Source organism: Neolamprologus brichardi, chromosome 23, assembly GCF_056152115.1.
Source record: "Neolamprologus brichardi isolate AB-2024 chromosome 23, ASM5615211v1, whole genome shotgun sequence".
Taxonomy (NCBI): Eukaryota; Metazoa; Chordata; class Actinopteri; order Cichliformes; family Cichlidae; genus Neolamprologus; species Neolamprologus brichardi.
The window spans coordinates 38,385,367-38,411,506 of record NC_142125.1 but is presented as its reverse complement, the minus strand read 5'-3'; the positions used below and the strand labels follow the sequence as shown (position 1 = coordinate 38,411,506).

At 39.8% G+C, this 26,140-nt stretch overlaps 1 protein-coding gene across 5 annotated transcripts in view; it reads right to left on the bottom strand.

Moving 5' to 3' along the window:
- atp11a (ATPase phospholipid transporting 11A) overlaps positions 1–26,140 on the bottom strand; it is a 45,166-nt gene that overhangs the window by 5,377 nt on the left and 13,649 nt on the right. For 3 of the 5 annotated variants that reach the window (XM_006804947.3, XM_006804949.3, XM_006804950.3), the window contains exons 2-27: positions 15,773–15,895; positions 13,767–13,856; positions 13,098–13,178; positions 12,877–12,984; positions 12,275–12,403; positions 11,879–11,982; positions 11,725–11,772; positions 10,912–10,976; positions 10,706–10,787; positions 9,353–9,503; positions 9,072–9,269; positions 8,860–8,973; positions 7,656–7,715; positions 7,411–7,577; positions 7,195–7,266; positions 6,968–7,041; positions 6,752–6,855; positions 5,406–5,587; positions 4,586–4,837; positions 4,325–4,502; positions 4,120–4,222; positions 3,699–3,844; positions 3,384–3,443; positions 3,177–3,304; positions 2,377–2,512; positions 997–1,020 (exon numbers count right to left, since the gene is read on the bottom strand). In XM_006804947.3, coding sequence (XP_006805010.1) covers positions 997–1,020; positions 2,377–2,512; positions 3,177–3,304; positions 3,384–3,443; positions 3,699–3,844; positions 4,120–4,222; positions 4,325–4,502; positions 4,586–4,837; positions 5,406–5,587; positions 6,752–6,855; positions 6,968–7,041; positions 7,195–7,266; positions 7,411–7,577; positions 7,656–7,715; positions 8,860–8,973; positions 9,072–9,269; positions 9,353–9,503; positions 10,706–10,787; positions 10,912–10,976; positions 11,725–11,772; positions 11,879–11,982; positions 12,275–12,403; positions 12,877–12,984; positions 13,098–13,178; positions 13,767–13,856; positions 15,773–15,895 — 2,979 coding nt within the window. The remainder of the gene's footprint in view (positions 1–996; positions 1,021–2,376; positions 2,513–3,176; positions 3,305–3,383; positions 3,444–3,698; positions 3,845–4,119; positions 4,223–4,324; positions 4,503–4,585; positions 4,838–5,405; positions 5,588–6,751; positions 6,856–6,967; positions 7,042–7,194; positions 7,267–7,410; positions 7,578–7,655; positions 7,716–8,859; positions 8,974–9,071; positions 9,270–9,352; positions 9,504–10,705; positions 10,788–10,911; positions 10,977–11,724; positions 11,773–11,878; positions 11,983–12,274; positions 12,404–12,876; positions 12,985–13,097; positions 13,179–13,766; positions 13,857–15,772; positions 15,896–26,140) is intronic. The other 2 variants (XM_006804948.3, XM_006804951.3) reach the window with 1 other exon arrangement.

Genomic DNA, 26,140 nt, shown 5'->3' with positions numbered 1-26,140 from the left:
GTGCACATTTAAGACCACCACGAGGGCAGCCTCTTCACTACAACTTACGACAATGAGCTCCTTCAGCATTTTGTGCAGCACTAAAACTGGCATATTTTCCCTTTATTGTAATTATTCTGAGGTGTCATATTAAAAGGTACATGGAGAACATAGTGATTCTAGCACACCATAACTGAGAAGTGACTGTTGCATAATTTACTTTTTTCACAGGCCTGTGGCAATAAGATGAAGCCCAAAACCAAAAATTAACTAGTATCATAAAATTTAAAGTATGGGTACACTGAAGGTCATCTAACTGCTTGGGCTACACTATACATCTGCTAAAAACAGGCACCTTGGGTGAAACGTGATAAATAAAGTTAAAAAATAAAAATGATGAGCATGAAATGATAAAATAAAAGCTTTTCAGAGGCAGCTTCCAAATGCAGCTCTGATTTTTACATTGTTAGTACAAGTATAGTACAAGCTACTAACAGATACGTTACAACATAAACTGTAGCGCTACAGAAACACTCGCATGAGGCAGAAAAATGATTTTTATCATTGATCAGATGCATTTCAATGTTTTTCTTTCACCTTTTCTTTTTCTAATATTTTAAAAGCTTCAGATTTGCTTCCTGTCAGATAAAGATATTAACACTTCTGTTATGTGTTTATAAGTAATCCTATAAAAAGTTGTAATGCTTTAGGCAATGATCTCTAACTATAATGGAAGCAGGAGCACTTGTGCCCTGCTTTTAAGAGAAGTCCTAACTTCTGCCACAAACAAAGCACACAGGATGTATAACTAAGGTGTTTGGTCACTGACAGCTGGACACATGAGCATGGGTCTGGGAAACAGCAAGTCACTACAGAAAAGCCTACAGCTGACGTATCTACAGCAAGCACTGAGGGCCGGACATGAGATGAACAGCAGTTTGTATCAGGCTGTGTGACGGTGGCGAAACAAGGAAGTGAAACTAAGGAGAGACGACAGAGAGACAGCGACAGGCTTACCATCTGTGTGTTGGTTGTCATTAGCTGGGAGGAGGAAAGAGAAGCAAAAAGAAAAAGCAACAAAAAGGTAAGAGGATAGGAAGAAGAAGAGCATGTGACCAGAAGAAAATCATAATAACATAAACAGTTTTATGGCTGAAAGGAAAATAATTGAAAAGAATTGGATGCAAAAAAAAGAAGAAGAAAACCCAAGTGAAGTCAAGCAACTCAAAAACAGTTCAACATATTTCTGGGAGAGTAATGCAGCTTGAGAAATTAAACAAACCAAATAGAGAACAGAGAGGAAGATGATGGGAACCCCGCCATGCTGTCGTGTCTTACTAGAGATTTATGCTTCAGCGGGAAATCTATGCTGTTACCTGCAGCGTAACCGCAAACCCCTCTAAAGCCTATGGCGTAACCTGGCGTGGACCTCCGTGGGAAGGAAAAAATCCCAGCATTTTATCTGTTTCTGTCGGCCAGCACTGCACCGGGACACGACCACATGGTAATTACCACATAATGCACCAGCACGAGTGTGAATCCTGCCAACAGCATATGCCACTTGTGTAGGTTATGTTATGGGCTCTAAAAAGATTTCCCGCAGAAGCCTAAATCAGGCCTTAGATATAAACCACACGTCATCAGATTTTACTTAAACATCGATATATATATATATATATATATATATATATATATATATATATATATATATATATATAATTATCCAACTGACATTAAATATTATTTACTAAAAGGCAAAATAGTCTTCAAACTTTATCAGCCGACAACCTGCATTTTTAAGTGAAATAAATAATGTAAATTAGATCAAAATAAATAACCATCCAGTACAAGGTCATTATTATGAGAAATTACTTGACCATAATTACCTCATAGCTACATGTAACTACCAGATAGTTACTTTTTCAAACAAAATAATGTGCAATGTCAGGAAAATACATTTATAATACCGGATCCATTTACACTACAGGTTTAATGTTAGTTTGTGCTACAACTTGATCAGTTTCTGCAAGCAACACAATAAGCTACGTGTCAGGCATTAGCCAGGCCATTAAAACCTGTCAGCAAAGCACAGTACAGCCAGTATATTTAAAAGTAAATCCATTTTGCTTTAACTTACAGAGCAAAAGTGGTTGAGGAACAAGCTGAGACCTAAAACACTGTCACTGTGTTCCCTAACTACACCCCAAACACCACAAGAAGACTAAAAAGTCAGATGACAAACAGAAAACAGATGGAGCTTGTGGAAAACTGAAGTAGCCTATAGATAAAATAGCCAGTTACTATTTTTCCTTTACTTTGAACTTTACTTTAAATATTTTCCAGGCCTTTTTCTCCTTGTTTCAATTAAAGAGCCTGTCAAAGCCACATGGTTATTACCTGTCCATTGCTGGTGAAGGTGGTGTTGTCAAACAGGAAGTAAGCACCAAAGAACATCACAATGGCATCATAAACGCCCAAGACTGTCCAGTATATGAAGGTGGGCCACCGCAGCAAAGAGTTCTTAGCAATATCTCTGTGTAGATATACAGAACAGAGATCACATGTTTATAGATTAATACCACAGTACGCTGCCTGCCTCACAGCCAATGAGTCTCTAATAGTATAATATATACATCGATACAGACAGCGTCATTGTTTGTGGGAAAGGTTGATTCTTTTTTGGAAGAATACAAGTTAAGAGTAAAGCTAAAAATGTAGCTTTTCAAACTCTGAACACATGCAAAACCAAATCCAAGAAGGCGGTTATCTGCCATATGATGGATGTAAAATAAACTGTAATGTAAATATAAATTAATCCGAGTAAAACACCAAATCATCTGCTATTACTTTGCACCTGGAGGCTGTTAGAATTTTAAAGTGTATAAAGTGTCTAAAGAATTATTGAAATATTTATATTTTCTGTTGCTTAGACGACTTTAATTCAACACTGTTCTTGTTACAGTACATCTCCGGAAGAATCCTACTACCACGCAGTCTGCTTTGTATAAAACAGATGGTTCATTATCTGCTGCAGAAGACTGGATTACTGAAACATGCAGATAATTTCTTTTTCTAATTTTCATGTCATGAGAACAAGTTCCTGAAGAACACGTGATATTAGAGTCGATCCAGCTGGTCGATTTGCAGTCTTACTAAACGACACATTTCTAATATGATAATCTTAAACAGAAATCCACCTGTAGAGACAAGGGTCTTTCTTCAGGATGTCCATATTTATGTGCTGCTCGATGAGACTGTAGAGCAGAATGGGCAGCGAGGTGAAGCTGATGTTGTAGAGCGTCAGGTAAGCCGTGTCATACAGCGGCTGGGGTTTGGGAAAGAGAGCCGTGTTAGTATTTTTGTTCTTGTTGTTTTTATGGTATTTAGGTTTTGTGAGTGCACACCTGTTGTGAGAAGCCACAAAAGAACTGGTAGAGGAACTGGGGGAAAATGAAACAGACATTCTGCGAAAAGAAAGAACAACAATTTAAATGTGTACAGGTCTTTTTGTTGCTGAACGCTAATTTTATGGAGTATAAATATCAAAAATATGAAAATTAATGAACTAAAAAAATTAATAAATTAAATCTCACCCAAAGCATTCCTGCACACTTAGGCTAAAGCCACAGACTCCGCAATTACAATCATCTTAAAACAAATTAAAAAACTATACAAAGTTTTAAAAAGAAGTAAACTCAAAACATGTTCAGGGCGACTACCTTGTAGAAGAAATATTGTACAAGTTCAGAGATGCGTATGTAGTAATAGTGTCCGTGGACGAGCAGCATCTTCTTGAGGTGTTTGAACTTCGGGATGGCGTAGTCGCTGTTCCTCACTGCCTGGCGACCCTCCTTACCCATAATGCCTGCGTTGTGACCATTTACAGGCCAAAGTATTATTGCAGTGATAATAGTATGGTTCTAACAGTTTTAACACTTCTGCATAAATTTAGTTTTGGAAATTCAAAAGTACAGTTTTTGTGTGGAAAAGGATTTTGTAGGTGCTGTACACACTGCTGACTTCTGTACACAAGGGACTGCTTTTAAGAATTTCTAGTTTCTTCAAATTGAAGCTGTATTAAGAAGGAAACAAACTTTACCAGAGTGTGGCATGTTGCATAGGAATAGACAGAATACTAACCAATACCAACGTGGGCCTCCAGGATCATGCTGACATCATTAGCTCCGTCTCCAATGGCCAGCGTGATTGGGTGCTCCTCCGAGGCTTTGATTAACTTGACAATCTGCAGATTGTGGATTTCAGCTTAGCGTGCATCTGACTCTTAATGACATGAGTGAGAACATCTGTTTCACCGGTAAACTCAGAGTACAGATGGCCTTCGTACCTGTGCTTTCTGAAGTGGCGCCATTCGACAGCAGAGCACGGCACTGCAGTTCCGGCAGATTTCCAAGAATTTCTCTTTGTAATTCCCTGAGTTTGAGCCCTCCTGGCCGGGCCTCATTACAGCAGAGAGGGTAGCTCCGTCAATAATCAGACCATAGTCGGTGCAATCACCTGATAGCCTGGAAAAAAAACACAAAACCTGTCAAATACGAGTAACTGCAGGATGACACTGTCTGAAGCATGCTGTGAACATAATACCCACTCAGAGAAGGTGTCCCGGGTCATGCCCCCATGCTGCCTAAGGACCGTCCTGCTCAATTCAAACAGGACGTCGTGAAGGCTCTGCTCCTCAGTGCGTTTGGTGGTCAGCTCCAGGATTTGGGTGTTGCGATGAAACAGCTTGCTGGCATAGCACGTTGCAGCTGCAGTCTCCATCTTGTCTCCTGTCAGCACCCACACCTTTATACCAGCTTTGTGCAGAGACTCAATGGTGTCTGCTGCTTTTTCCTGCAGCCTGGTACGCAGCCAAGAAACAAAAGGTGGCATGTTTTTAGCTGCATTAAATAAATAGGTTTGTTTTATTTCTCTTTGCCTTTTATTCAACAACAGCTCAACTGTGCAGTACTCCACATGGATTATTTCCTCTCTGTGCTGGATGGGTGAAACGCTCTCTGGGCTGACAAGTAGTTTTAAGCCTGCACTATAATTGCCTTAGTGGCACGTGTGTGATTGGAGGGTTAAACTGCCACTTTCCCTCACTCACTTTGGTTCACTCAGAACTAGGACAGCACTGTCCATGGCAGCAGACACAGAATTACTGTAATGTTAAGAGTCACTTGAGCTGAAGAGGTTTAGACATTTATAGGAAAAAAAGGTGCATAAGTGTAATTTTTGAAAGGGCATTTCACGTAAAATTTGCACTTAGAAGGACAAATAACTGAAATGACAACAGCATGCAATGTAAATTGTGGTTATGTTGCCAAGCTACCAGCTGTACAGGAAAACCTTTGATGAAAAAAAAGTGCAGGATGTTAATATAATTTGTCATGTAGGTGTCCTTTATACCAAAAACAATTCTGCACCTGTCCTCGACAGCAGTTGCTCCCAGCAGTATCAGGTCCTTCTCGATGAGGTCGTAAGCCTCTGCCAGCTGTTTGTCTCGGTCTTGTAATGCTAACTTAGCTCTGTTCAGCAGTTGGAAAACCTCCTCGTACTGTTCTGGGCTCAGAGAGCGATAGGCAACACAAAGTGTCCTCAAACCCTCCTGGTGGAGAACAGAGATTCACACAAGGTCAGGCTGGTATATATTTAAGACTCAATAAAAACGAATCTACATAAAACACTGTTTCTTGAATACAGCCTCTGAATGTGAGTGTATGGTGGGTGGATGCCAACTACCCATTCAGCCTCACTAGTACAACACTCACCACATATTTTTCAGTTTCCAAAGAAACCTGTGATTTATCTGTAGCTGCAACCACAGCAACATTTGTGTCACTCGTCTGCTTTTTACTGCATGCAAATTGAAGCTATCGTGGTATTTTCATGGGTAAACTGAACTTTAAATAGTCTTATTCAGACTGCGATATTTATTTTTGCACTTTGGAAATCATTATGAGATTTTGCAGTTGACTGCTTAGTTAGGTGCACTCTCTTACTATCTGTCTACTTATTAGTATTTCCTACTTTTCCCACAAGGATTTTGTGGGTGTATCAAGAAAACAGTATGCAGAGTCCATCACTGTTTATGGTTCTGTTCAGTATTTAAAGAAAGCTTCTTTCCATCTTCTGACCAAATCCTACGCCAGTCCCACAGATAGAAAGACTGTGCTGATACAATAATTAAATACATATTAATAAAAAATGTAAAAAAAAACAAACAAACTTGTGCTTTTGTCAATTGAAGGCCACACCAGATCCACTTAGAAAGAAGTTCTGTTTAATGGAACTACATGATGCTTCTCATGTGGTTGTGTAAACTGTAACCATGCAAAGAACTTAGATAATAGTAAATGGCCTGTAGTCCCTAAGGACCCCAAAGTGCTTTACACATCCAGTCATTCACACACACTGGTGATGGCAGCTATATTGTAGCCACAGCCACCCTGGGGCGCACTGACAGAGGCGAGGCTGCCGGACACTGCCGCCACCGGGCCCTCTGACCACCACCAGTAGGCAACGGGTGAAGTGTCTTGCCCAAGGACACAACGACTGAGACTGTCCAAGCCGGGGCTCGAACCAGCAACCTTCCGATTAAAAGGCGAACTCCAAACTCTTGAGCCACGATCGCCCATGATCAGATAAAGAAATGCTTCAGGAAAAAACAACTTTCTGTTATATTGTATGAGCCTATAACGATATGAGAAAGATGATAGTGAGCCTGCACGTGTGTGTGTGTGTGTGTTTGTGTGTGTTTGTGCTCTCTCACCACTGCATTTTGCTCCACTCGAGCTCGGACCTGATCCACTTTGCCTGAGATGACCCTTGGGAAGATAGAGGAGTCTGCACCTTTACAGAAGAGATAAACCTCACCTGCTCAAACGCATACACAGAAAAAAAAGAGGATCGGATTAAAGAAAAAGATAAACACAGACACATAGAAATCAATATAAAGAATATACATATATAGCTTTGTGCGCATTACCAGTGCTGGCCCTGACGATAACGCTCATCCTCCGTCGGACTGAGTCAAATGTCAAAACGTCGAGCAGTTCAAACCTGATAAAAACAGGAAGAAAATCACACAAATACTACTGAAAAAATAATAGCCAACTATCAATTAAAGAAGTTAAAAACAGATAAAATAACAATAGTCATCTCATTTTCAAGGTTCACAGAGAATAATAACATTGCTTAAAGCGGCACACTCACTTTTCAACTTCATCCTCCCTATTTAAGATTTCCATCTGACCGTCCTTGAGCCTCAGATAGGTGAAACCGAGCCTGCAGCACAGAACAACCATTATTGGAGTGAATAAAATGAATGTCCTAAAAACTGAAATAGAAAAATGGGAAAACTAAATTCTTCTGAATGCAGCTGTGATTACTGCTGCCATTGTGTGCAACGTGAGTGTGTCTGTGCTGCACCTCTTCATGCCCTCCACCAGTGCAACCTCGTCAGGAGAGGAGGAGATGTAGAAGGAAGTGGACTTGCCCTGGTGAATGCCATGTTTGATCCCATCTACAGTATCCTCCTCTTTCACCTGCACCGTGTGGCACAAACACAACGCCCGGAAAAACAGCTCCTCGTGCTCCTGCAGTGGACGACCGACACTAGATTACCCTCATTCGCACGAACCACCCACGCACATTCAAAGCGAGTCTGCACTTACCCTGGCTGCAGGACCTGGGGATGAGTCGATCATGTCCATACCGGCAGCTCCAGGCATCACCTACAGACATACAGACCACAGATCACTCTGGGGTCACTGGTTATCAATCACAGGCTACGGTGATATGTACATATGGCATTTTAGTATTAAAGCTTGATTCTAAGGCTTGACATATACAGCACGATGTCCATGTTTATGTGACAGTAACCTCTTTACTCTGATGTTTGAAGTCCTATGTTAAAAGGAGTAAATTGTAATAATATTACAACACAACAACTTATCCCTCCTAAAATTACAACAGACCGTCTGTTCATCACATTTAAGGTTGTATGAGCTGCTGACTTGTCAATTAATGCTCATGATCAGTTACTTGGCAAACACAAATAGACATATGGCTCAATAAACAGCAGCAAGACTTGCAGGCACAATTTAATTTCCTCGTATGACCATTAAGCACTGAACACAGATGATTACACTAAACGCACAATGCCCAGGAGTTTTATTGTCAGGAAATCTGTAATAATCCATTGAAACACAGAAATGACTAAACGCATGAATGTTACATTATTCTCACAGATTTTTATTAGATCTAAAAAATAAAAACCCACACAAACAAAAAAACCCTAAAATAGGCCTAAACTGTTGCCTTTCTGTCATTTGATTTTTACACCTCCATTACATAAAAATATGAACTCTTTGTAAATAAATGAATGGCTATAAATGAATCAATCACAAACATTGATCCATCTTTACCTTGTCCAAAGAGACTGTATATAAAGGATGGAAGTAGTGTGGCGTCATTAAAATGGTTTTGAACCCTTGGAATCTCCTTTAGAGTGCCTTTATTTGTATCTTTAGAAATGCACAACATTATCCAGCAAGTCTTATTAGCAAGCTGCATCCATACAAACTGTGGTTCTTTCATGCATACACTGAAACACCCACAACATCTACTAATTGGAAGGCTGGTGGTTCAATCCATCGCTCCTCTAGTCTGCATGCCAAAGTATCCTTGGACAAAATACCTGAACCTTGAACTGAGTTTCCCCCGGTGCATCCTTATGTGAACGTCAGGCTCAAAGTGCTTAAGCACAGAAAAGAAAGTGCTTGTAGGACTGTGTATGAATGAGGCTTGTAGTAAGAAAAGTTCATGGCTGAAGCTGAATATCTTAACAGACCAATCTAGCGGGACTGAACGTTTTACCTGTCCATTACAGATAGCGTGAGGTACATAAACGTGTCCATCCACACAGCACTCTATAAACTCCATGTTGTTCTCTGTTAGTGTCCCTGTCTTGTCTGTAAACACGTACTCCACCTGGAAAGAAAGCAGGGTAAGTGTTTTTTATTCTTATCTCTAACTCACTTTTCCATACAGTTTCTTTGCTCATTAGTCTGCCCAGTGCACTTTGCTACCTGCCCCAGTTCCTCATTCAAGTCTGATGTGTTGACCACAGCTCTCTCCCCCAGCTCCTCATCAAACATTTCATCGTCCCACATAATAAAGTAGGAGCCCAGGAACTTCTGCATCTCCACAGTGACATACATGGACACGGGAATGATGTAGTTGAAAAGAACCATGAAGGCCAAAAAGTCTGTGAACGCCCTGATTAGCTGAGGAGGAGGAGAACGAAGACGAGTGTGAGACAATAAAGAGGGGATTGAAATATTTTTATTTTCCAGGATTCGAGACTCACAACGTGTCTCTGTCTCTCAACTTCCGTCTTCTGGTTGTAAAAGGGCTCGTCTTTGTTGGGGTCAGACTGCCACACGTATTTCAGTGCCGTGTTGATGAGAGCTTTGCTGATGAGAATGCACAGGTAGACCACCAAGTAGGCATTCATTGACCTGCAGAGGGAGAAGTTAAAAATCTGTGACATATTTCTTCATGATAGTGATACATAGATGAGTTTTTCATTAATCTGCTTTGAACAATGTGGACAAAAATTTGGATTGAAAAAAAAAAGGATTATGGAAACTATCTGCCAAGGATGGAGGAGTCTGTGCCTCCTTTAAGTACTCCCTTAAAACATTCCATTAACTTCATTACATTTTTCCTGCATTGATCTGTCTTTATGACTTGTGTGCTTTATTCTTTCCCTGAAAGATTACGCACAACCTCCAGAGTAGAATTTAATATGACTAAGTGGAGAGATGGAGCATGGCAGTTTGTGGCTCCAGATCACATGTTTATATAATTCACATATACAGGTTCTAAGCTTTAGTGTAGCACGTGCTGCTATGATTGTGTTTCTTGTGTGTCATCCCTCTTTTCTCTTGGTGATAACACATGTTCTCATGAGTGCAAACACAAAAAAATAAGGGGCGGAGCTTGGGGCCGTGGTACTATTTCTACTATTTTGGTACCATTTCCCACTGTGGCTGAGAGTGTAAAAAGCACAAGTGTGTGCAGGTGCAAATGAAAGTAGTTTGAAAGGGAGTTAGAAACAATCCATAAGAGATTTCTGACTGCCGGTCGGCCATTTGGAGATTTTAACAAACAGGAACTAAAAAAATAAAAGCACTAGAACCCAGAAAAACTCGCAACCCAGTCCACCATGTAAAAGACTTGGAAAACAACTCAGTATACTCGTCAGAATATTCAAACTTGAAAAGGGGAACAGCTGAGACAAGACGTTTACTCTGAGCTGAGTCAATGAGCCGACGAGTTAATGAGACACACGCAGTGAGCAAGTGTGAATGAAATCCACCTACAGTCACTCATTTATACATCTGGATACAAAGACACTGTCTACGCCAGATGGAAAGAAAATTGATCCAGTCTGCGCAGCGAGCCAAAGAGACACACACAGACGCTTAAGTCTCAATGAATAAACGAAGACATGAGAAGTGAACAGATTGCTCTAAGGACGGGTAAGAAAAATTTCAGTTATTATCTAAGCTGGTGTTAGCACAGAAACAGCCAAAGACTGTGAAGCCACACACTGTGAAACTTGCATGAGAGCACTGATCGTTGCTAATAGGCTCCTTTCAGAAACAATTCATAATATAATATAAAAATGAAAGAGGAAAAAACAAAAAGAGATTACTTTTCCACTGCAGATCGTTTCTGAGACTTGGACTGGTAATTGAGAGCCATCTTGGTTTCCATGCCAGTGTAGATGACCACAGCTACAGAGGGGAAAAGGAAAAGTCTCATTCAAAATGCTGCACTGTACATTTTTTTTAAAAAGAATATTAAAAAGTATAAAGTTCAGGTAATTTCTAACATTTATCATTAATTGTGTAGAATTACCATAGATATATTCAGTGTTCTTGAGTGTGGCTCCTCGGAGCAACAGGTTCTCTGATCCTAACGGCCTGCAGACAGTCCAGATGATAAACAACCATTTATTTCTTTCACAAACAAAAAGATCTAATATTATTATTATTATATTATTATTATTATATTATATTATATTTCACTGCGTGTTATACTTGTATAACTATGTATGTGACAAATAAAGAATCTTGAATCTATTAAGAGGCAAATAAGGTATGCCATTTCCATCTGAATAACTTTATATCTGGCAGCATGGCTCTGTTCTGGGAATTCCCCACCATTCCATGCACATATACAGAAAGCTAGAGACAGGAAAAGCATGATTCAAGAACAACAGATATGACACTTAAAAAGTCAGCTGCAGAGTAAAAGTGGGTTTCAAAGCATCCTGCAGCAGTGCAGCAACTGAGGGAAAGAAAAAATAGTAGTGTACTCTATAAGAGATTTGCCAAATAGATGCAGAGGTGTATCAGGTGAGCCATCAGCTGATGGGGGCTTGGATTGTTATCAGCTGATCTGCTGGCATTGCAGCTGAGGTGAACTAATGCTGTGCTCAATGAAATCTAATTAAGATAAACAGGTAAGCTTCGCACTAAGCCGTCATTCTGCAGAAATGCAAAATCTTCTTTGAAAGATTGAGCAGCATCACTTTGTCATCAAAGAAATTTAATACATGTCTGGATGGTTTTGAATTTTATTTTTGAATGATGGGTGAATACAATAGAAATATGTTGATTTCTTTAATGATCTTTAATATAAAAGTGTAATATTTTTGTGTTATCTTACCTTGCCACTGGCTCATTGGTCATGTAGATGTTGATACGCCCCACGAATCTGTGTGGGAAAGAAAAGAAGTGAGATAAGGCACATTTATTTAGCAAGAACACTTTGTTGCGTGCGTGCGTGCGTGCGTGCGTGCGTGTGTGTGTGTGTTACTGACTTGTACAGGTCTGGCTGCGGTTGTTCACATTCTATTGTGGCATGGATCGTGTCCACCTCTTTCTCTGTGTTGTAAGCTTTGGTTTCCTGAACTGCATAATATGTCTAGGTTGGAAGAGGGAAGGAAAACAGAAGAAATGGATGGGTAAATGAAAAAAGAGAGAAAGATAATGGGAGTGTAAGTAATAAGACAACACAGGAGGAGAAGAATTAAAGACACACGTTGTGGCATGGTGACAGAGGGCAGAAGGGAGATGACGGGAAATAAGAAAAGCAATAAGGGAATGGATTAAGAGTTAGATGAATGAATGGATGAATGGACAGAGAAAAACATAAATCACAGCAAATCATAATGCATCTAGTACATATTTAAGTGGATTAAGTTTATCCAGCACACCTTGTGACTGCTCTCTCCATCCAGGCTGGCTGTAGTAACAAAGCAGGTCCCGTCATCTCGAGACGAGGAGAGGAGAATGAGATCACAGGGAAAAGTCTCATCTTCTTTCACCAAGACCACATCTCCAACCTGTCACACAGACCGAGACAACAAATGTTTACTTCTAATACATGCAGGGCCTTGATACCTTGAAGCCAACAGCTGGAGCCTTTTGCATATTTAAATGAATTCACCGGTATAGCGGGGTCTAATTTGCCACTACCCTCCTGGCTCTGACCACCTAAGTGAGCATATCAGTGAGGAGTCCTAGCAGCACTTTAGTAGAGAAATACAGTCACTGAACGGAAAATGCAGTCAAATGCAACACACCTAATGACTTACCAGCAGTAAGCTCATATTATTTCAGTCTTATGTCGTTACATAACAAACATCAATCTAAGTTCTTTTAAAGCTAAATTGCTTTTAAATGCAGGCAAACACACACACACACGTACAGAGAGCTTAATAGCAGGAAAATTCCTCAGTGTGAGCCACTAAAACAAATGCACCAAAGCTCTGTTAGATGGGGTGAGTGAGTTATCTGGTTTCACACACACACCCACCCTGAGTTTGCGGCTTTGTTTGCGGACCACTTTGCCATGATGCACCACGTGGACAGAACACTGGTTGACAGCGTTGTCTGCTTTGTGTCTCAACCAGTCCTCATAACCCTAAGAGAGAGAGAGAGGAGACAGAGAGGAGGATGTAAAAGTGAACATGTGTGCCTGCAGCTGTGGGTGCTGGTGTAGTGTTTACTGTTAACAGTCACATTAGGTGAACTCACCTGTTTAATGGCGGTGACTGTGATGACAAAGAACAGTGGCAGTCCGCTGGTGACCGGACTGGTGGGAGTGTCAATAATCAACTGAAGTGACCGCACACATGAACATACAGCGAGAGAGAGAAATGAACGCCAGAAAAGGTTTCAGGGGAAGAAGAATATATAGAAATGACAGAAATATATATAGAAAACAAAAATATAAACATAACATAAATATGATGAGTGGAGCTACTTTAAGCTGTTCCCTTATTCACAGTGGTGAATAAGTATAGTAAAAGTGACATCTCACCCTGAAATCCCATATACACATTTTTCTCTGGTCTATCACGACAGTTTTAGTGTGAGTTTCCCAGCTTTGAGCAATTTAAGGTAGAAACCATTCTCTGTATATTGAACTGCACATGTCAATAATGAAGCATAAAGAAAAAGATGTTTCTACGTGAAACATTTCTTTGATTGACTGTAATGATTAGAAAGAGATGTTTCTGCTGAGTTTTTCTAATGTATGCTTCTGATGCAAGTGCCATCAAATTCAAGAGAAAGCAGACGTCTCTAGATAAACAGCACACAAGGAAAAATCTCCCTTAAGGAAAAATATGAATTATCTTTAGAACATGCTTTGCAGAAGCCTTGTAGTGAAGTTCAGTCAGTGTGAGCAAGAAAATGTTTTACCTGAACCAGAAATATGATGAGAAAGTAGAAGTTGGCGACTCTCCTGAACTGCTCAAACATATTCTTTGGGATGAAGTTCCAAAACGTGTACTGGAAACAGAAATTTTCTTATGTTTAATTAAAAACATATACTGAGTTTAAAAAGATGCCACAGTGTTATCAACATCTATCCATGATAATGGAAACAAAAGCAAAGCAGCTTAAGACCAGATTTCCTAACATAATGTGCCAGTACTAACTGGGTTTTGGCATTAAAAAAAGTACTGCTGCTAATAACAAAGACAGCACAGTAACAAGATTCAATTCAATTCAATTTTATTTATACAGCTCCAAATCACAACAACAGTCACCTTGAAGCACTTTATATTGAAATGTAAAGACCGTACAATAATACAACAGAAAAAACCCAAGCAATCATATGACCCCCTATGAGCAAGTGCTTTGGCGACAGTGGGAAGGAAAAACTCCCTTTTAACCGGAAGAAACCTCCAGCAGAACTTTCTCAGAGAGGGCCAGTCATCTGCTGTGACCAGTTGGGGTAAGTGGAGGAAGACAGGACAAAAGACATGGTGTGAGAGAGAGCCAGAGATTAATAATAACCAGTGACTCAATGCAGAGAGGTCTATTTACACATAGTGAGTGAGAAAGGTGACTGAAGAAAAAATGCTCAATGCATCATGGGAATCCCCCAGCAGCCTATTGCAGCATAACTAAGGGAGGATTCAGAGTCACGTGCACTGTTCCCTCTAAGCTGAGCACGTGAGCAATCGCGCACTGCTGACACAGAAAATCAGCAAAATAAAATAAATACATGTATTTACTTTAATTCCAATTCAGGCTGGATTCTTTTTTTGTGCGCAGCACAGATTTTCTGTGTGGTTAAACCATGTCAGCAGTGCACGATTGCTCACGCGCTCAGCTTAGAGGGAACATTGGTCACGTGATCCAGCTCTAACTATATGCTTTAACAAAAAGTAATGTTTTAAGCCTAATCTTAAAAGTAGAGATAGTGTCTGTCTCCCGAATCCAAACTGGAAGCTGGTTCCATAGAAGAGGGGCCTGAAAACTGAAGGCTCTCCCTCCCATTCTACTTTTAAATACTCTAGGAACAACAAGTAAGCCTGCAGAGCGAGAGCAAAGTGCTCTAATGGGGTGATGTGGTACTACAAGGTCATTAAGATAAGATGGGGTCAAATTATTCAAGATGGGAGATCTTGAATTTGAGGAGCAGGATTTTCAATTTAACTCTAGATTTAACAGGAAGCCAGTGAAGATAGGCCAGTATAGGAGAAATATGCTCTCTTTTTCTAGTCGATGTCAGTACACTTGCTGCAGCATTTTGGATTAACTGAACACTTTCCAGGGAGTTTTTAGGACATCCTGATAATAAAGAATTACAGTAGTCCAGCCTAAAAGTAATAATTGCAGTAGTTTTTGCATGTAATAGGTAGTAAATCATAATTTTGCACATGAACACACATGCTATAAAACAGACAAATATAGAGTTTACTAAATGTTTTTTTTGTTTTTTCCTTTTATTGTTTGTTTTTTTTAAATCAGGCAGCCGGAGGAAGCTTTTCTTGGCAACATGTAAAATAATGTTTATGGGGAAATGGTATAATCAAGCATACCAGTGCAAATATACAATATATATTTTACGAACCACAGATATTAAATTTTCAAAAAGTTGGAGAGGGCCTAAACTGATCACTGAAATTAAAACACAGCACAGAGTGTTCTTTCCCATTACCATGTCCCATTACCAAGTAGAAGTCGCCCACGCTTTAAAAACAAAGCATGAATAGTGCTGGAGTACTAACAGCTCTGTTCTGTTGTGTCCTTTTGTTTAGACACTGATGCTGCGCTCAAATCATAATTGATTTTAAAGCTGAAAGAATAAAACCTGTTCTTCACCTCTAAACTCTCATGATGTTACAGGCGGATCCTGATAAAGCAAGTCCTGCTTTGAATATGTGTGCATCTGTGTGGGTGGGTGTTTCACTGACCTTTGAAGAGACTATTCTGTTGTCAGGAAATCTTTGCTGTATAAAAGCTTCAGTTCCTGGAGGAGGCTCCTTATGTCCAATGTAAATTGTCCGGCTATCGACCCAGTTCTCCTCCCCGACACACTATGGGAGGAAAGACACAGAACAAGTTTGACTATCCTGAAGCATACATGATGGTTTCATGTAGTATCAGTTTACATTGTTTTAGTTTAGACAGTATGCAGTATGCTGACAGACGTCTGTGAGGACTAGTGTGTACGCACCGTACGGGACACACAAAAACAGACTCACAAACATTGAGAGAGAATTACAATGAGTTATTTCTTCTAAATCAATGAGAGCCTTTGTTGCCACAGATACACAGACCTGCATGTGACTAAGACTGGAATGCATTACACACGCACACACGCACACACACGCACAGATGAAACAGCAGGATTGTATCTCTCTGCGCTGATGCTGCTAGTTTGTTATTTTGACAACCCTTTGTTTGTTTGTTTGTTTGTTTTTATTTCTTTTTGGTTTTCAGGGTAGAACATTAAATATTTTCATCACAATTATCATAACATGTGTTAAATCATATAGTTCCTAAATACATAAACTCCTTCCTTGTAGTATTTTATTTTAAAGCCTCTAATGCTAATATTTTTATTTATTTTTTTGTAAAAAGTGATGTCTTTTACACAAAACATATTAATCTAAATCATTCAACTTAGTCTAGATTTCCTTTGCACAATTGTTTGAATGAAAACTAGAATTTTTTTTCAGCCATTCAGTTTATATGTGATAAAGACAAACTTGAAATGGTCTGTATTTGTATAGCGCTTTACTTGGTCCTAAGGACCCTGAAGCGCTTTACACTATACACAATCATCCACCCATTCACACACTGGTGATGGCAAGCTACAGTGTAGCTACACAGCCACCCTGGGGCGCACTGACAGAGCCGAGGCTGCCGGACACTGGCGTAACCGGGCCCTCTGACCACCACCAGTAGGCAACGGGTGAAGTGTCTTGCCCAAGGACACAACAACCAAGACTGTCGGATCCGGGGCTCGAACCGGCAACCTTCCGATTACAAGACGAACGCCCAACTCTTGAGCCACGATCGCCCCGAGTTGAATGCTCAAAGCTAACATGTGGTAGATTAGCAGTGGTGGGAATGCAAAGGACAAACTCAATCATTCAGCATGTCGTTCTAACGCTAACAGCTAAACCTCAAAATGTCAGGCAAACTGGTTTAAAATATTTAAGGCAGGTCTGGACCTGCATGAGAAACACACTTAATGGTCCGCTACCTCTGATGTCAACACAATCTTTCCCACTAACCCTGAGAAAGAAATCAGTTACCTAATATTTTTTCAAATCCACGCCAACACAAATATGCAGGTAGAGCACCTTTCTACAACTATTTTCATCCTCTTTTGATGCTCATTGACATTTTCATTTGACACAATTTAAAGAGGCCCGGCAGTGCCGTAATTCAAACAAACATTGTGATTTGTGCTCTGCTGCATTTATGTGAAATTTATAGGCACTTACAAAGCAAGCATTTACATACAAAACAGGCTGTTTGGATTCCTCCATCAACAAATGACTGTGGCTCCAGTTAATGGCTTTAGATAACAAATGGGTGACCCTGAACATCTCAGCATGGAGCATTTTGTCTGACATCTCAGCTCTGCTGCCACAAGGACAGCTGCTTATATTATATCATATTTCACTTTTGATTTATTGACCTCTTCCTTTCTTTCCATTTTATATTTTATTGAGCTGCTTTTGTGCAATTTTAAACATTTTCTGAGCTATTGTTTTGTGATGTTGTATTTGTTTTTATTGGGATTTTATTTTCATTTTCATGATTTTGGCTACTGTGACAAAGAATCTGCCCAACGTTTGAGCATAAATAAAGTATATATTTCACCTCTGAACATGAATATCAGCAACCTCAGAGCTCTACACAATATAACATCAGTCCTCTCACACGTAGCTCTTTGTATTTTCTCTAAAATTTCAATGATTCAATCTTCACTTCTTATCCACAAGTACTCTAATCACAAGATTTACACAGTGTAGTTACTGTATAAAAAGCTCCAGGTGTGTAAAATGATTAGAAGGTAACACACTTTGTTTCAGTCAATGAAGCACAGGTAACTTCCATGACATTAAAGTACATTTGAAATACCTGCAACAATCTATCTGTTTTCAGGGTCAGAGGGGGGCTGGAGAGCACCCTGAACAAGTAACCAATCACTCACAGCGCTAACACAGACAGACAGACAATCCCTCACATCTACTCTAATGTAGAATCACCAGTTCACCTAGCACGCATGTCTCTGGGCTATGAGAGGAAGGAGGCATACAGGAGAGAAACCAGCCTGCACATGCAGACTCTACACAGAAATGTCCCTGATGGCCAGCAGCCTCAAACCCAGAGCCTTCCTGCTCTGAGGCGATATTGCCAAACATTGCATCAACCTTTATTTCATTTGTCAAAAACAATGAACAAATACTATTTTAGCCTTCATATTACTGTTTGAAAAATGTCCTTAATAACCGTGGTTGTAGTCTTTTAAGATGAGAAGGGTCATCCAAAGCTTAAACCAAACAGTCTGAATTATATCTAGACAGCCATGTCATGGCAGGCAGCAGCCATCTGGCCATTTTGACCTGAAGTAACCAGAATGAAAAGCAGGCCTGGGCACCTAAGTCTGTCTCTCTCATTTTAGCCATTTCCTGCACATACTACAACTGTCAGTGTCAGCAATCACAACAAATAAACACAGCGAGTCGTTTAATTTGTCCTCAAATCATCGGCCTGCACACACACACACACACACACACACACACACACACACACACACACAGAGGCTAACGAGAGGTGACAGTAATCTGTGGCCAGTGAATGAGATTGTGTGTCAAGAGGCTGCATGGCCCAGTTTTTTTTTACTTTTGCTCTTTCTGTCTTTTACACACACACACACACACACACACACAGAAACAAGTTAACTCGCAGCTCTAAGATTACCTTGTTTAGGATGAAGGTCCATTTATATCCCGTAACCTCCAATTATCTATGTGACACAGTAAAGGAATAATGGAAATGGGAGGAACGGGAAGACTAAAAGCAAAATGGAAACTGATGAATACTGGCATATAAAGCTTGAACCATCTGCCTACTTCCCTCTCTTCCTTGCTAAAAGCTATTGTCGATGCTCTATTGAGACCAAAGGTGCTAAAACCGGAGTTTAATTTCTGTGCTGACATTTAGATCGGTTCACATCATGTGCCTCACAAGCCGTTCTATATTAAATCCAAACCAACATCATCCATCATATCTGAGAATCACCACACTCTGATATCTCTGCGAAGACGGGGATGAAAACCAGATAGCACGGACAGCTTGCCAATCCTGACACCCACACAGTGTTGCTGTTCCTCCTCTTCTCTCCCACCTGCCTGCTCCGTCTGCTTCACCTCACACATTTCTTACATATTTCCTGTTAGCTGTCTGCTTATGGAAGACAGCCATATTTCTATACAAGACTTTAGCTGGTAAACTATATAATATCTATAATGCAGCAGAAAGTATTTCTCATTTCTGTCATACAGTTACTGATGAAAACAGACAGAAGGAAGGGGGCAGCTAATGTTGTTGTGGTTTTATAATCAATCAATGGTAATGTGGCCCAATATAAACATGTTGCATAATAACAGTTAGTAGGAGATGCTCCGATTATTAACTCATAATTGGTAGCAGCGCCTAAGCTTAATATTAGGATCTTGTTCACAAATGTAGCACCTACAGGAGGCAGTACCCTGTTTCTTCTATGTGAACACTATGGATTTGAGGACCATCACAGTACTAAGAGCTGTTTTTTTAGTGTTTTTAGCTCATAGTACCATTCCTAGTGTAACAGGAAGTTTGAGTGTTGTAGATGTAAAATGGTTGCTCCAGATGTACGTCTAAACATCAGCAGCTCTTAATATTAGTGTTGAAAAAAATCAGAATTAAACCTAAATGAAGTGAACAAGCTGAAAAGTTTAGGCTTTTTTGACCCTATTAAATATTAAAATATTTACCAGCAATACCCTTGAACCAAGGAGAAGCAATAAAGAGCGACACTGAAGAACCTGAAACAAGATTAAAAACAGGGATAAATGAAAAAAAGGGATCAAAACAAGAGGCAATATTGGAAAACTAGCTGCTGGACAGCTTTTGTGTTACTTCAGAGTTTCTATTCGTGGGGCAAATGCAAGCAAAAATTAAAAATAAATAAGGATTCGAAGGCAAATAGCTCCCAGGGGACATACTCAGAGGGTACTTATCCTCAGACAGTCCCCAGAAGAGTTTGGTCTGAGGTGGCTAATTAGACTAAATTACTGCGCTGCTTCAGTTTGTTTCATCCAAACTACTGAATGGATTAAAGGGATGAATCCCGGGATAATTGATCTTTTTTTTTGTGATAAAGTCAGCCGTCTTATCTGTGATACAGATCAGCAACTGCACAACTATACTAACTATACACTATTACTACCAGTGCACTAATGCTGCATGACTATTGTTTAAAAGCTGAGCGAAAAGTTGCGCAGAACAATGAATTTGTTTGGATGTTATGATCATTTCAGAAATCTGTATTGATCGGTGTTGTTGTTTTTCTTTATTCTAACCAGATGGCACTCCACAAGAATCAGTGGGCCTTCTCTCTTGCTGTCCATGTTGCCGGTAATGCAACTTTATTGGTTTTCTCACCTCTTTCCTCTCCGTCTCTCACCACAATCCGGTCGGCCTCTAAGTTCACATTCTCTCTCCTATCGATTATGTTTAGCTTTCATCCGGATTTGAGCTTTTTACATCAAAGGCTGTCTGCATTTAATCAAATAACATAGCATCTTTACAAAATAAAAGCGGGGCTTATAAAATAAAGCTCTGCCATATTAGCTCGGGCTTTTCGACTTTGAATGTAACTGGAAACTTCGGGCTATTCTGGACCTTGATAATCACTATTAGCAGAGGTTCACGTTTCAGGACGTGGGAGGTTTCAGGGGCGTATTTATAGTTGGAAGGGAAACATTTGTGGTCGGGAGAGAAAGATGGAGAGAACTCAGAGGCTTTGTTCGTGTCTGTCTCACTCAGCACCCATATTCACTTTCCTGAATGTTAGTGGAAAGCGACAGGCTCACATACGAGGAATAACACATCCCTGCAACATCAAAAGACAACTGAGAAGCCATGCATGAACAATGGCATATAACGTTACCTGTGCAGACACAAGGTATATTTAGACAAGCCTAACTTGTGCTGTCATTGTGTGTCTGTGTGTCTGCATAATACAAGAATGATGAGGTAAGCCCACCAGTGTCAACATTAACGTAACAGGCACCGGGCTTATTTTAGGAATTTCACATTTAGATTTAGCGCCTGAATGTACACACAGGTGCAAAGATCAGCAGCACAAGTCTCTGAGAGTCTTAGGAAGTGAAATTAACTCTTCGAATGTTATTTTTTATGTATTATAGCTTTTTAAGTGACAACGTCACAGCTGTCACTATTGTTTTTATTAGTAGTGGTAATATTATTATTATTAGTAAAGGGCAACAAATATAATACTAGGTTCGATTCCTCTGTGCTCTCGTTCTGTATTCTGGATATGGTTACTTAAGGTTTTTGATATTGCAAAAAAATAAAGTAATATAAAAGTAAATAAAGTAAATTCATTTCATTGTTTCTGTTAACTTCTGATTTGCTGTTAATCACTTACACCCTATGGAAAATATGACTGAATACTCAAAATATTGGCAGAAAAGGGTGCAAAAAACTACTTGATTAAAACAGGATTGTTTCCAGGCACTGACTACGAGCACCCACATTACCATAATATAATCACAAACAAAGTGAATACATATAATACCTACAATCAGCTGTACCTGCGTATCTGTATTTCTGTTAGATTTAAAATGTTAAAAGATAAACATGAAGTGAAAAAAGGAGACTAAAAGGTCATCCAGTGCATCACATTATTCACATTATCCTGACTTAGATCTCATTTAAATGTGTGAATACGTCAGAGTTTTAATAAATCGCACACTTTTAAAATGCCTTGAGAACTGAACGCAGCATTTGAGAGCCAGAAACTGAAGCTCCACTGTGACAAGTAACAGAGGGCCATATTGTAAACAGGAAAACATTGACCCACCCACTCACACACAAGACGCTTCCTGCAACAGACACACACCCCACCCCCGACCCCACCAACCAAGACACAGAGGAGCAACAAATTCGTGTGTGAAAGAGAACGAGAGACGATGCTCGACAGGCGGGACCCAGAGAGGAGAGACAGTTGATATGGTTCCTTCCATCAACACCAACAAAACAGATGTTATTTTGATTAGATAAGGCATACCTATGTGTTTGCTCTCCAACGGGACATTGGAGTACCTGTTGAGAGGATTTTCATTACGTGGATTGTTTCATTATCGGGCTCTATTGGTATGTGCCCAGCTACGGAAATGACAGCTGGTAAATACAGAAAGATCCATAAAAATCCATAATCACAGCAGCCGAGACGTGATTTTAAGATTGACACCAATAGAGCGCACATCAACACTGTCACCTGTAACTCAACTGATAGTTAAAATTATCTTATAATCTTTATTAAATCTATGACGAATGCACCCTTAGGTGAACAAAGGTCATAATTTGGTCTCTTTAATGACTGACACAAAGGTTGTTACAGTAGGAAAACCACTAAATCTCTACAACTTCATCTGGTGTCAACTACATTAGATTAAGTAAAATGGTAAATGGCCTGTATTTGTATAGCGCTTTACTTTACTTTACTAGTCCCTATGGACCCCAAAGCGCTTTACACATTCAGTCATCCACACATTCACACACTAGTGATGGCAAGCTACATTGTAGCCACAGCCACCTTGGGGCGCACTGACCAGTTACTCTGGTGTGTGTGAGTTGGTTAAACTTCCACCCATCTCCACACTACTGAACTCATGACTGAGTGTTTCTCATTTGATCACATGAGAAAAATGAGCACATCCACTCAACATATCTGTTCCAGAAAGCCTGGAGCTTATTAAGAGCTGTGCAAGAAATGAGGAAGTGGAGCCACTTCTCTCTTCTCTTACTCATTTTCTTAATCTGAATCATTGTTGTAAGGTTAGAGGGCTAGAAGGTGTGTAACGTAGTTTGTGATTTTGGTTTATATAAATAAAATCAACTTAAAAGAAATCATTTATAATGACCAGGCTGAATGTAGTCAAATTAACACATACTCACTCACTGTACTAACAGCACAATCCAGAAACCAACCTCCACACTGCACTCAGTCAGTGCTGTATGATGCCTGGCAGGTAAAGATAACATTTACAGGACACTGAGCAGCAAAAGAGGAAATCACCACAAAACACACAAACTATTGTTCCTCTGCAGATTTAAAGGCTGAGTTTATCGTTTCCACCGATGACCAGCCCGACATTGTTTTATCTCCCGCTGCAACAGGCAGCGCTAAAAATTAGTCAACGGCTTCTTGCCATAAAGCCGATCTACGTTCTGTGTTATAGATCATGTTTGCATGTGGAAACACATTCCTCACGTGACTCATGAGTGTTTATTATCGCTCAGCTGCCACTGCGCTACAGAGATAAGGCAAGCCAAGCTTTCTTGTCTAAATCACTAGCCGATAAATGCAAAGTGTGTGTGTGCATTAGCAATGACTCATACACTTGAGTTAGATGAGTAGAAAGGTAAATAACTGATAACGTGCAGAAGCTCATACTAACTCTGAACCCATGAACGTTTTCCCATTTTCTACAACAAGAAGATTTTTCACACCATCTCTGCGTGGCTTCTCTCAATGGGCTTGATAGGAAAAGGCAAAAGAGCAGTGAGCATGTACTATCATGTGTTTCAGAATTACGTGGGGAGGGTAATAAAACGATTGACTGTTGCACGTCCAGAAAAATACAAATAAAATAAAACACCACACAGATGATATGGAGGTTCACTCACCCCAGCTGTCTGTAGTTTAATCTTTATGTGTTTGTGATGTTCTGATAAGGGTACAGATATGTGTGTGCAATCATCTTGGCATGTGTGTTACCTGAGTTACAGATTAAAGACCAGCTGTGCGCCCCATCTGTCACAATGTTGTCTAGCCTCACCCAGGCCGCCCTGGCCAGGCCAAATGAAATAATGGTAAATCCTCATCATCCAGCCTTAAATGCCTTCAATCAACGCTGTGATTGAACGCTGTGTTCACCCCAGAGAGAAGTTAGCAGTCATGCGTTTGGAGCTGAGTGTCTGGGAAAAGTGTAGCCTGTAGTTAAGATCACACTACTTCATCCTTTTTCTAACACAAACTCGAAATAAAATGCTGACTGTTTCCATAATAGGAATTTATGCATTTAAACATGACAAAGCAGCTTGGACTTTCTGTTAATGAAGAGTGTGTGATAGAGCTGATCTTGCCATCAAGTAACCCACCACTAAATTTCTTTCCCATGTTTGAGACCAGAAAAAGGCTCTAAGAATGAGCTCTTGAAAGTTAAAGGGAATGTATAAGTGGCTCCATCTCAGTGACAAAATTGATTAATTGATCTATAGCACAATCTGCACCCAGTCCCCACAATTTCATTTTGTCCATCAGCATTGCATCGCTCTGGCCTCCCCCTGCCATGGTGGCAAGGGGAGCTCACAAAGTAAAGGTCAACATTGTAGCAGCAGTGCTTTATGGTGTGAGAGAAGAATTAATTTTGTAGCTTTGCAAAACTGCATAATGGGGACACTTTAATTCTGAAAAACAGTACTCTGTGTGTGTGTGTGTGTGTGTGTGTGTGTGTGTGGGTAAAATACCAAGCCACTATGTGTCTCCGGGGGATTTAGTGATCTGACTGCTCTCGTCAGTGTTCTGTAACCTTCTACATGCACACACACGCAACCAAACGCACACACACAATGGCCTGATCACATGAGAGCACTACTTGTATTAATCAGAGTCAGTGGAATTTACGATTCAGCAGTTGTTCAACCTTTGTGTGTGTGAGAGAGAGAGAACTGTTTTCAACGTAACTCTGCACCTGCATGTCCTTAAAAACTCTTGCATCTGTAGAACTGAGTTAAACCAGGAGCAAAAAGGAGGGAAACACAGGAACGATGTAGCAACAAAGAGCTCCAGTTTCCAGTATTCTTCAGGTCAGCATGAACTCCTTTGCACTACAATGGAAATATTAAGTGCTTTTCTTACTTACTATTTTTAACGCAACTGCAATAACTATAGTTGTCACATTTGCTGCATAATTGTTAACACAGCTACATACAAAGTTTTTAATTGCCAGAAAAAAGTTGTCAAGTAATGTTTGCCTAAAAATCATTCTTCTGATCTTGTATGGACCGAATAAATAATCAGAAGATAATCATTTTGTTGTAGCCCCAGTTTCTAAATCTGCTACATAAGCTACAACTAATAGTTTAACTGCAATGGCTGCTGTGACCAGGTGTTATTAGTAACACCTCTTTTTTAACAACAACTGCTCTTGTTACCAGTTCTAAGGACTACTTCTCATCCCAATGCTTTCAGCATGCTTATTTAGTCAAAATTTATTATCAGGATCTACAGGTTACGCATCAAGATTCATGCAATAAACTGTCTCAGTCAGCAACTCCACAAACTGAGCATCCAGGGCTTCACTCAACTCTTCCTGCCTATTACTGACTGAACGCATCACTCAAAGTGACAGACAGTGTCAATTGTCAAAGACATGCACTATTTATCAACACAATACAAAATTATTAAGCAATGCTTATAAAGAGCCACAATGCATATTTCTGCGGTACAAAATCTAGTCTGATTCATTCACTGATTGTCTGGATACGTAATGAAAGCTGACATTTTGTATTACTGCAGTGATGAACAACAGTATAGTATACTGTGTGGCTTTAATGCATGACTTTTAAAAGACTGAGGTTCAGTTAGATTTAGTACAGCACTCCACGAAAATACTTGAACTAAAAGAAGTTATTACTATTTAAGTGGAAAACATAATTATACTGGATTCCTGGTGACAATATTCACTGAAACCTCCTATAAATCCACTAAAATTAAATGTTTTCTGATTTTAATGAATACGCATAATATAAAAAGAAGTCTTAGTGTCTTGTGCACGTTTAGTCCACAGCTTGTTTTTATAAAAAAGACTTAAGACATAACACATAATTGGTTGAGCTAGAATTAAAATTGAACTATAAATAAATAAACTCAATTACAGCTTAATAAAATCTCAATAAAATACATGTTATGTTTCATGTTATGAAATGAATCCTAAGGGGAGGTATGTGAGCGTAATCAGCAGGGC